The sequence below is a fragment of the Silurus aristotelis genome, assembly GCF_946808225.1.
Source record: "Silurus aristotelis genome assembly, chromosome: 17".
Classification (NCBI taxonomy): domain Eukaryota; kingdom Metazoa; phylum Chordata; class Actinopteri; order Siluriformes; family Siluridae; genus Silurus; species Silurus aristotelis.
The window spans coordinates 15,575,183-15,587,626 of NC_139590.1; the positions used below are offsets into that span (position 1 = coordinate 15,575,183).

Genomic DNA, 12,444 nt, shown 5'->3' on the forward strand with positions numbered 1-12,444 from the left:
ATAATTTAATCAAGGTGTTCCACAGGTGTTTTATATAAATACATTCAAATACACTATATAGTTGAAAAAGTATTTGGACAGTTAACCATCTCACACAAACTGTCTTCCCACACTTCACACACCGTCCCTTCACTGGAACTAAAGGCCCCCGGCACTGACATTTCTATAGAGACATACACTATATAGACAAAAGTGTGTGGACACATGACTATAATATTTAGACATGCTTTCTGAACATCCCATTCCACATTCAGTCCCAATTTGCTGATATAATAACCTCCACTCTCCTGGAAAGATGTTCCATTAGATTGTGTTGTGGAGATTTGTGCTCATTCACATTAGTAAAGTCAGGTGTTGATGTACGATAAGAAGGCCTGGGGTCATTTAGCATTCCAATTCATCCCAATATTGTTCAGTAGGGTTGAGGTCAGAGCTCTATAGCAGGCCACTAAAGATCTTGCCCTTTAACACATGTAAACCATATCTTCATGCAGTGTCAAACAAGCTCATTTGGTACCAAGAGCCATTCCACAGTTAATGACACAATTAATGACACCCCCCCCATTCTGATGTTTTATGGTAACATTAACAGATGCTTTCAACCTTTATTACTGCATAAATAAACAGGTGTCCAGGTGATAGTGGACAGCAAGCGCATTGTAGTTAATGTTTCATTTTGAAGTGTGTTTTTCCCAAGTTGTCACACATCCTCACATCTGATATCTTTTCTATTGGATTTTAATGTAACTGTTATAATACAAAATTGGCTGTGATATAAAACTGTAATATAAATTAGCTTATATGAATTATAGAAAAATCTGCAATTATGAAACTTTGTTAATTTGGGAAAATCTTGATCTTAAACTAATGTGTGTAAGCTAATTTAGATTTTTTTTTTATTTAGCTTCCTACAGGTTTATCAGCCAATTAGGTTTTTTTGAGGTGTTAATCTGGGTTATAACACATCACTTACAAGAAAATGTGACTGCGAGTAGTTTCTATATATACCACACATCTTTAAGACTGTTTGGCTTTTTCTTATACTCTTCATGCTCTTCTTATGCATGAATGTAAGACAAACCAGGTTTTATGTTCTTGTGCATCATTAAATAATTGTGCTTTTTCTTATATGTAAAAATATATATATATATATATATATATATATATATATATATATATATATATATATATATATTTTTTTTTTTTTACATATTTTGTAGAGATCGTTAGATTTAAACTTCAAACACCAGTTTATGCAAAGCACCAATTTACATATCATTATTCAAATTCTATTCATTGTAAACATATTCTATCATAACTATTTCATCGCTTTGTAGGCAGGAATGATCATGACGCATTCTTCACTTTTTGATAACATATTTTGAGATGTTCTTTCTTGCAGAGAAGTTGTTTAAGAACAGCACACAATGCAAATAATTTTGTTATTTTTTTGTGTTCATTCTGTACATTATAGCAAAACCACACAGAGGAACAAACAGATTGCCATGGGAAGAAAGAAATTCAACATGGATCCCAAAAAGGCAAGTCTTAATAAATGAACTATAAATATTTATGAGCTCCATAAAAAAATAAAATAAAATAAAAAGTAATCTATCAAATTCACATTCAGATTCAGCAGTTATTATTTATCAGCAGTTCAATAAAGCATAGAAAGAAAAATGTAGATTTCAAGGTTTGCTTGCTTTGATAGGTTTGGAACATTATGTGCTTGTTTGACTTTTAGGGGATCCAGTTTCTCTTGGAGAATGACCTCCTTCAACACACCCCTGATGATATAGCCCAGTTCCTCTACAAAGGGGAGGGTCTGAACAAAACAGTCATTGGGGATTACTTAGGGGAACGGTAAGACCTTTTTCATTTTTGTCTGTCCCCCTGGTAAAGTTGGGATCCTGGTGCTAAACGTGGCATAAATCTTCCGGAAATAGTCTGTCTGGATTTATTGTGCAGAACGGCCACAAAACTGTGTGGCAGAAAGAAATCACCAGAGGCCACATGTGTTTCTTATCTCTTCAAAGTAAACGGGACAACTCTAGGGACATGCCTGTCAAAACAATACGCTTTCGAAGCTGTATAACTTAGACGGACAAAAAGTCTGATTCTTATCCTGTGCAGTGGTTTGGCTCTGAGCCATTGTAAATTCTCATTCTCTAAAACAATAACTTGTGCTGCTGAGAAGCACCAATGGTGGGATTTTGGCATTCATGGTGTTTGGAGTTTATTTTGAGAGATTTATATGTGTCTTCACAGAGATGACTTCAACATTAAAGTGCTTCAGGCCTTCGTGGAGCTCCATGAATTTGCAGACCTCAATCTTGTACAGGCGTTAAGGTGGGTTGGATCTGCACACACAACACCTCTGGTTTATATAATAATAAGCAACAACCATAAGTTGTTTCAGGTTTCAAAATGTTTAAGTGACCCTATTAAAAATACATTAACGGCAAGTCATTTAGCCAACAACACTGGTTGTATTACCGATTTAAGGGCGACCCGTGAACAGAGACAACTAGTGAAGACTATTTCCCTTTATCAACTCATGATTCTTAACAAGTTCTCATAATTTAGTTTTTCCATAAATATACACGGTTATAAATGCTTTTTAGTCCTTGCCTACTAATGAAGTTTCATTCAAAACAAATGCTTTCTTTTTTCATATTTAGTGTAAGCTGGTATTCAAAATCTTTGACTTTGACTTTTTATACCTGTCGCTTCATCTTATGCACAAAGTTTTAAAGATTTTTTTTTTTCTTTTTTTTTGTCTGTCACTTAATTGGGAAAACAATCAGAATATTATGACTGATGATTCATATTTCTTGATCATATGTCTTGCAAACTTTTATACAAAGTTGCTTTTTGTTTTTGGAGGCGTTCTACCAACTTCAGTGCTCATCATCCCAGAAATATTCCTCAAACTGATGGAGGATGCAGTCCTATCTTCGTCCTTTTCTTCAGTAATATCAATACAAAGGCTCAAATTTTTCACTTTTTTCCATATGTAGCTGATTTTGTTAAGTTTCTGTAAGATCTGTTTAGATCATTCGGGGTTGTGGCATATCTTTGATGCTCTTTGTGGATCACACATTCAGAAGAAATTACATTAGATACTAGCAGATGAGAAACATGTTTAAGTGCCTAGAATCGAAAAAGTCGACATTTGACCAGGTTTATGCATGAGCGTGAGTTGGTTGTGCAAAGTCATGTTCCATTGCAGCTCCAGCATGTTCATAAATGTGAGCCCCACCTGAGGGTTTGTTCTTAGAACATACTCCTCTTATTGTTATTGATGCTTTAGCTCTCTGGTTGAGCCACCCACACACTTTCTGTGCAGGCAATTTCTGTGGAGCTTCAGGCTGCCGGGTGAGGCACAGAAGATCGATAGAATGATGGAGGCCTTTGCATCCCGGTACTGTCAGTGCAACCCAGGAGTCTTCCAATCCACAGGTCAGACTGGCGGTCTTTTTCTTATTGCATTAACAATCAGAGCAATGGCGTCTTTTCCATCTGTCGCTTCTATCTCTTCTTCACCAAGTTCTATTGATCACGAAGACTAAAGATTGTGTGCCGTCTTGTATTTGTATCTACAGCATAATGAAATCCATGCATTTTTGGGTACAACACAGAGCATTAGTGCTCATTTATTGTCAGCTGGTTCATCAGAAAAATTGGTCTCTAATTACCTCACTGACCATCTTTGAAAACTAAATGAATCTCAGGTCAGTCCGTGCGGCTCTTTGGAAAAATAGATCAATAGATCAATAGAAGGAGATGTGTTTATGAAAAATTCATGGTATGACCCTGTGACTACTCAAAGGTCACAGTTTATAAATTACAATTTGTTTAGAGCCTTACACTGTTAAAGGGTTTTCTTAAAAGCCAAACCCTTCACAGTGAGAACTCTTAACTTAAGGGTCCCTGTCTGTAGCAGACACTCAGAATACGTAATTGACATTGTTTATACTGACACTAAAAGTATAAACAATTATTACTTTTTCTAAATTATTTATATTTTCTTTTGGCTTACTGTCCCAACACCTGAATTCAGATGTTTCATGCAACTGACATGGCTATAAGGGTAAATTATGATGGGTTTTATAATATAGGAAGTCATTTGCATATACGCAGCTAAAGCTGAATCATTTTGCTTTAAAATTACAGTTTGAGTTTTGTGAATCGGATGTATATTTGTAGTTGTATTTAACTGTGTGCTTTCAAATCTGCGCTGGTATTGATGTAGTAGTGGCATTATGTTTCATATGTTGTTGTTGTTTTGTAGACACTTGCTATGTCCTGTCTTTTGCAATCATCATGCTGAACACCAGCCTTCACAACCCTAATGTCAGGGACAAGCCTGCTGTGGAGCGGTTCATCTCCATGAACAGGGGAATCAATGAAGGAGGAGACCTACCAGAGGAGCTGCTCAGGGTATTGTATTCACTGCTAACCTTTAAGCACCATTTCTGTGCATGCTAACAATGCTGCTTCTAACACTTTCCTCATGGTATCAGCAAGTAGAGCAGTAGTTATTTTCATGGTACATAGGTTTTTTTTCCCGCCACTTTATTGTTGAATTTTAATCCTGTTAATTATTTGAGGGTGTGGATAAATACATTGGAGTATTGGGAAATATCTCAAAATTTAATAATTAGTTTGTGTCACAAGTGCATTAGCTATGATTTAGTGTAGCAAAAAACCTGACAAAAGGCTGTGAGATAGACTTTCCCACATGCGCGGATAACACACAGAACGTTTATACAGAGGCCTTGATTGGACAACATGGAAAAGTGCTTACTGGCAGGACAATCTTACCAATCTATACAAAACAGACTTTACGAAGAAATTTGTAGAATATTATCCAAGCTTAAGACAATCATACTATTATACGTGAAGAAAAATATACTTAATGTACTGTAAACCTTCAGTTTACTAAGTATACTTAATTTGCTTGTGTATACTATACTATTAGTTAACTTTTTATGTACAGGACTAATACTAATTCAGTTTCAGAAAAACATATTGAGTAAACTTTTACCAGATAGATGGATGTACAAAATTTTATTTATTCTATTGGGCTACTAATAACCCAGCCATTATGGTTGCACAAGCCAGTTCACTCTTAGTGCTGGTCCCAAGCCTGGATAAATGGGGAGGGTTAAATTAGGAAGGGCATCCAGAGTAAAAACATGTGCCAAATCGAACATGCGGATCACGAATACGGATCATCCGCTGTAGCAACCCCTAATGGGAGAAGCTGAAAGAAAGTTTATATTGGGCTACTAATCATTTTATTACACTATATTAGATGATATCACCTAAACATATGCGGGAATGGTTTTATAAGAAAATGAATCGATGACATGGTGGCCGGAATTACTATAACTATATACTGAAGTGTTTTCTTCTTCTTATACCACAGTGGTCAAACAGCAATCAAATTTTTTTTTAACAAACATGTACATTTAATATTGTGGAACATTTACAAAATGAAACCTTACCTTCTGTTATCACTTATAAATAGTCACCCCCTCCCCAGCCTGGATTTCTATTCTCTGTTGGAGTTAATAAGAATAAAAAAAATGCGCTTTTGTCATGGTACAGGGAATCCGATAAGCACAACATCTTTCATCCTGAAGATGAGCACTGACAAGCCATGACTCCTTCCTTAAAAGATAAATAAATGTCTCCTTAGAGAAAAATTCACCGTATCAACAAATTGAGCATTTTTATCAGATTATGTGGAGCATCCGACCTGTAAATGAGCTAATACTATAGGGAAACAATAAAATATTATAATGTTTGAACACATTCGAAGAAAACCTGAGATGTGCTGTTATAGAAAATCTAATCAAGACACAGACTAAGAATACAATCCCTTGAAAACTCTGTTTGGAGTTCTCTAATGTAGTTGCAAAGCAATTTTTTTAACCCAATAAATGATCATTTAAGAACCTCTGTGGGAAGTAGGTATTTAGACATCGTCTAAAGACTGCTAGTTACTCAGGTGATCAGACATCAAGTGGAAGTTGTTCCACCACCTTGGTGCCAGGACAGAAAAGAGTCTGAAATCATGCCTTTGTTGTACCCTGATAGATGATAGAACCAGTCAAGCAGTGGTTACCAGATAAGATCTTTTATCTTGTATACTGCATGACTCTTTTTTTTTTTTTACCCAGAAACCTCACCTCATTCGAAACTAGCTGACCGCTTCAACCTGTTTTCTATTTGAATGACTCAGCATTACATTCCTGTCATGATTAATCCACCAGTGGCCATAGAATGGAGATAAATATTTCAACGCTTCACTGTTTTTTTAACATCTGTATGTAGAACAAGTGATAATGTGTCACCTAATTTGTCCTTCTTTTTTTTCCTTCCTGCTCCTGATCAGAACTTGTACGAGAGCATTAAAAGTGAGCCCTTTAAGATCCCGGAGGATGACGGCAACGACCTCACCCACACATTTTTCAACCCCGACAGAGAAGGCTGGCTGCTTAAGCTAGGTCAGTAGAGAAAGAAGTCTTCTTCACACACTTTCTTTTTTCACTGGTCACTGTCGTGTTGCTCTTCCATCCTTTCCATCACTCTGTCGCTCCACAAGGCAGTGCTATCACACGTAAACACTCCAGCGAAACACACACTGAGGTGTTAGTGAAAACTGCAAATGCCACCATTTACATTTACTGGCTTATAACTGCGCTGTATTTAATAAGTAATTCTGGAGAGAAAGATGTCATGAAATGTGAAATACATATACTATACGCCGCTTTTACTATTAAGACCCTCAAAAATAGCAATACAGTCATATTACTCTTGACTCCTAAGACCTTTTTAGAAGCTCACAAAGCAAGTCCTTTGTATTCCACTGTGCTATTTTTAATTCCCAATCATATTTTTGTGTGAAGCACAGATTTTTTTTAATGTTTCCCCCTGCAGTGTATTAACTCACATGTGTTTTTAATACTTGCCCACCCCTCCTCACAGCATGTCTGCAATTTAGTTCCTAGATGTGGTTGCGTGTGCCTTGTTTATTGTTAAACGTTCCTTCTTGTGTTTCTTTATTCTGTTCCCTCTGCACCCCCATTCCCCCATCCTTCTGTTGTGTGTCCGCCTGTCTCTTCTCAAGGAGGTAGGTAACCTCGGAGAGCACTACCGCTAAATCCCGAGTGTCCTTTCTCCTCTCGTCTCATTTCACCTCCTCCTTTGATCCTTGCATCCCCTCATCATTCCGAAGCTCTCTGCATCTTCTCACAGTGGCTATTAAAACCTAGTATCTGTTCTCTAATTGGTTACTGAGGACTGACCAGGTCAGGGGTCATATTGCTGTTTGTCAGCATGGTCGAGCCTCACACTTTTGGATTATTGCCTAGCCTGGAACACACACACACACACACACACACACACACACACACACACACACACACACACACACACACACACACACACACACACACACACACATGCATAAACACATTCCTCCAGCAGTATGTAAGATCTCTGCAGGCTCATATACATGCCAGCAACTCTAGTGTGCAGAGTTATTACCCTCCCACCCCAGTCCTCTTTAGGCAGTGTGGAAAGAGAAGATTTCTTTCTCCTAATTTACAAATATCTATTACAGTTACCTAAAAATAGCACATGGTGTATATAACAGAGCGGACTTGTTTTAAACATCATACTCATACATTTGAGGTGGTTAGTACATGTTAATACAGAGATATTAAAAAATGGCTAGCGCATAATTGCATCACTTTCTTTAGAGAAATCCCGATGATGTATATATGCGCAACAAGAAAAGTACAAACGTAATTTAGAGCATCTCACAGACCCTCTACAGCACATTCAAAGATGAGCCAGCTGAAATGTTTAATTATCTATCTATCTATCTATCTATCTATCTATCTATCTATCTATCTATCTATCTATCTATCTATCTATCTATCTATCTATCTATCTATCTATCTATCTATCTATCTATCTATCTATCTATCTATCTATCTATCTATCTATCTATCTATCTATGAGAAATTTAGAGACCCACAAATAGGATGTTTTTGGATGTGGTAGCATTACATTTACCCTTTGCTTAAACTAGAAAACCCAAACGTGTTCCAGCATGACACTGCCCCTGTTCACAAAACGAGCCCCATAAAGATATGATTTTACATATGGTGTCAATGATCTTGAGTGGCCTGCTATAAAAACTCTGATCTTAACCCTACTAAACACCTTCGGGATGTATTGGAATGTTAACTGCACCCCAGGCCTCCTCGCCCTTCATCAGTACCTGACTGTCCTAATGCCCTTGCACAGTAGCTGAATGAGCACAAATCTTCACAAGTACTCCGCAAAATCTAGTGGAACATCTTCCCAGAAGAGTGGAGGTTTTTATAATGGCAAATGTGGAATGGGATGTTCAAAGAGCATCAAAAATCTTATGGACAGGTTTCTCAGCAGTTCAGTGTGTGTGTGTGTGTGTGTGTGTGTGTGTGTGTGTGTGTGTGTGTGTGTGTGTGTGTGTGTGTGTGTGTGTGTGTGTGTGTGTGTGTGTGTGTGTGTGTGTGTGTGTGTGTGTGTGTGTGTGTGTGTGTGTATATACACAGTGCCTGTCAAAGGTTTGGAAACACTATTATTATTTACATGCAACAATCTATTAAAATTAATGGTCTGAAATGGACAAATGTACACTGATGAGGCATAACACACTGAATAACACTGATTATTTCTTCATCATGGCACCTGTTCATGGGTGGGATATATTAGGCAAGTGAAAATTTTGTCCTCGAACTTGATGAATTAGAAGCAGGAAAAATGGGTAAGTGTAAGGATTTGAGCGAGTTTGACAAGGGACAAATTGTGATGGCTAAACGACTGGGTCAGAGTATCTCCAAAACTGCATCTCTTGTGGGGTGTTCCCAGTCTGCAGTGGTCAGTATCTATCAAAAGTGGTCCAAGGAAGGAACAGTGGTGAACCGGTGACAGGGTTATGGCTCTTTGATATTTGAGGGAGCAAAGGCTGGCCCGTGTGGTCCGATCCAACAGATATGCTGAATAAGTTAATGCTCGAAGGGTCAGATCTGTTTTGGCAGCAAAAGGGGACTAACACAATGTTAGGCAGGTGGTCGTAATTTTATGCCTGATCAGTTGTTTCTCCAAACATTTGCCAAAGGTGTTTTTTACTAGTTGGAGATTTCTTTCTCACCTTGCAATCTAGTTCATCCCAATATAGGTCAATAGAGTTTAAGGGCGAAGACTGGGGATGCCATTCCATACATAACACTCCAGTTGAATGTATGCTTCATGTCATTGTCCTGTATGGTGAAGTCAAAATAGATAAATCCTGAATTGAATGGCATTGATATATGGAATTGTAGCCATGTGGGTTAAGTATTCTGTTCATCCTGAATAAGTCTCCAACCTCCCCTGCTCCAAAACCAATTTGGACTCATGTATCCACAGAGCTTTCTTCTAGTCAGTCACTGTCCAATTCTTGTATGTTTTTGACTTTTACCTAGTTTGTTGCATATAAACAAAGGAACATGCATATGTCTCAAAAATGCTAAAAGGTGTTTCCAAAATTTTGACTGGCACTGTATGTATACAAATAGATAGTTCATAGTATAGTGGCAGTTTGCAGAAGAATTAACATTCTATAATATACAGTATATCCCCTCACATTTGAGCAACCATTTTAGTTTATGTTCTCAAGGGACGATATATTGGATATATTTTAGAGTAGTCAATGTGCAGCTTCTATAGAAGTACAGATTTACTGTGCTCTGAAAATAACTCAACATATAGCCATTATTGTCTAAATAGCTGGCAACAAAACCATGCAAAGCCACCCTAGGGTTAAGTGACCCATTCCTTGACAGGACCAAACAAATTTGTGTATCTTGTATTTGAGCTTGTAACATTTGGTGCTTCGAGTACAATTCTCTCATACTGACCACTGGATGTTCAACATGGCACCTCATGGCAAAGAACTCTGAGGAATTGAGAATTAGAATTGTTGCTCTCCACAAAGATGCTGAGGCTATAAGAAGGTCTGTAACACACTTAAACTGAGTTACAGTTCAGTGGCCAGGGTCATACAGAGGTTTTCCAAGACAGGTTCCACTCAGAACAGGCCTCGCCAAGGGTCTATCAAAGAAGTTGATTCCTCATGCTGTGCATAAGCTGGATAAAAAAACCCCAGATGCATGAGTGCTGCCAGTATTGTTTTAGATATAGCAGAAGCTGAAGGTCCGCTTGTCAGTGCTCAGATTATATGACGCACACTGCAACAAGTCGGTTTGCATGGCCGTCGTCCCAGAAGAAAGCCTCTTCTGAAGCTGGCTCACAGGAAAGCCCACAAACAGTTTGCTGAAGACAACCTGTCCAAGAGCATGAATTACTGGAAACATGTCCTGTGGTCTTATGAGACTAAGATAAACTTGTTTGGCTCAGATGGTGTCTAGCATGTGTGGTGACACCCTGGTGAAATGTACCAAGAAAAATGTGTTTTGCCTACAGTCAATCATGGTGGGGGTAGCAACATTGTCTCGGGCTGCATGAGTGCTGCTGGTATTGTGGAGCTGCAGTTCATTGAGGTAAACATGGATTAGAACATGTACTATGACATTCTGAAGCAGAACATGATGCCCTTCTTTCAGAAACTGGGTGGAACGGCAGTTTTCCAATATAATAACAATCACAAATACACCACCAAGATGACAACTGCATTGCCAATGAAGCTAAAGGTGAGGGGGTGGCCAAGTATGTCTCCAGACATGAATCCTTTTGAGCACCTGTAAGGCATCCTTAAGTGGAAGGTGAAGAAGCATTATGTGTCTAACATCCAGTAGCTCTATGATGTCATTATGGAGGAGTGGAAGAGGATCCCAGCAACAACCTGGGGAGGTGGTAGCTTAGTGGTTAAGGCATTGGACTTTGTATCTGAAGGACATGCGTTCGAAGTTCAAATCCCAGCCACACCAAGCTGACACATAAAAATGTAAGTCTCTCTGGATAAGGGCGTCTGCCAAATTTCCCTTGGAGGATTTCCCTTGGAGGATTAAGGCAGTGCTAGATAATAATGGTGCTCACACAAATATTAGCAGTTTGGACACAGTTTTAACATGTTCACTTAGGGTGTGCTCACTTTTGTTGCCAGCTATTCTGACAATATTGACTGTATTTTTAGTTATTTTTAGAGCACAGTAAATCTGTACTGCTATACAAGCTGCACACGGACTACTCTAAAATATATCCAAGTTTAATTTCTACAGTATTGTCCCTTCAGAAGAAAATACTAAAATGGTTTCTGAAATATGAGGGGTGTACTCAGTTTTGTGATATACTGTATATATACATTTCTGTGATCCTAAATGTGTTAACCATAAGAGTGGAAAGAGCATATTAATGCATATTATGGTTAATTAATGGGGATTATCAGTGTGGTGTAATCAAGTCTATTATTTCCTCTTGTTGTTGGTGATACATGTTTCTGTGTTTGACAGATATAATATGTAAGAAATAAAGCACTCTGGGGAGTGCTGTTATACTGTTACCACCCCGAAGTTGATTATTTTCTGATAACAGCACACCCTGAAGTGAAGTGAATCTTCACTATTGAATGTCATGCTTTTTAACTGAACGTCAATGAAAAAGTGAACATTCCGCCTTAACACTCTCTCTGTTTCTTTCAAAATAAATGAGACAATAACACAGCTTTTCCTCTAAAGAATCTGTAAACCATGAAATCCTGTGTCATAAAAAAAAATCTTCTGTAGCAGAAACTACTGATTCTGAGTAACAAAGCACTCACACTAGAGACAACTTTTTACATGTTAAATGCTTAATTTATCAGTGTCAGTGATAAATTAGCTTTAGATTATGTAGAGCTCTGGCTATAGAACCAATAATGTATTAGAATAAGTGCATTAAGATAAACCTGAGATTTGAAGTAAAACAGATGCTACTGCCACGTCTATTGTCATAGAAAGTGCAACATAAACTTCAAACTAGTCAGGTTCAACAGCACTGTGGTATGTAAGGAAAAAATAACCAGTGAGGGATTATGTTTTATAGAAAAGCTGCTTTAGGTGTAAAATAAAGAGTGGTTATGTTGATGAGCTTCATATCTGACCTCCTGGACCCAGCTGCACGGATGCTCTATACAGGTTATTTTGGTCCCAAACCACATCTAACTTGCACACCATGACACTGCTGTTCTCTGAATTAAATATCGCCTTTTATTTATTCAAAAACAGACAATAATGTAGGGCAAAAACTATACCAGTATTTAAATACTGATGCTTTAAAGCAAGTATTTTATCCTCAGCTCTAATGTGTCTAGTGGATAGAAATGTCCCAAATTCATTAAACATGAAAAAGCTGCTGAAATGAAGACAAAATACATACACTACATGCATCCTGTTAGTAAAT

General features: G+C 37.8%; 2 protein-coding genes across 4 annotated transcripts in view; both read left to right on the plus strand.

Annotated features, from left to right (window-relative positions):
- LOC310739668 (protein HID1-like) overlaps nt 1–12,444 on the plus strand; it is a 484,702-nt gene that overhangs the window by 123,479 nt on the left and 348,779 nt on the right. The window lies entirely within an intron of this gene.
- cyth3b (cytohesin 3b) overlaps nt 1–12,444 on the plus strand; it is a 37,276-nt gene that overhangs the window by 19,390 nt on the left and 5,442 nt on the right. For both annotated transcript variants that reach the window (XM_083565924.1, XM_083565923.1), the window contains exons 4-9: nt 1,475–1,541; nt 1,745–1,863; nt 2,269–2,349; nt 3,350–3,462; nt 4,295–4,443; nt 6,407–6,518. In XM_083565924.1, the coding sequence (XP_083422050.1) occupies nt 1,475–1,541; nt 1,745–1,863; nt 2,269–2,349; nt 3,350–3,462; nt 4,295–4,443; nt 6,407–6,518 (641 nt within the window). The remainder of the gene's footprint in view (nt 1–1,474; nt 1,542–1,744; nt 1,864–2,268; nt 2,350–3,349; nt 3,463–4,294; nt 4,444–6,406; nt 6,519–12,444) is intronic.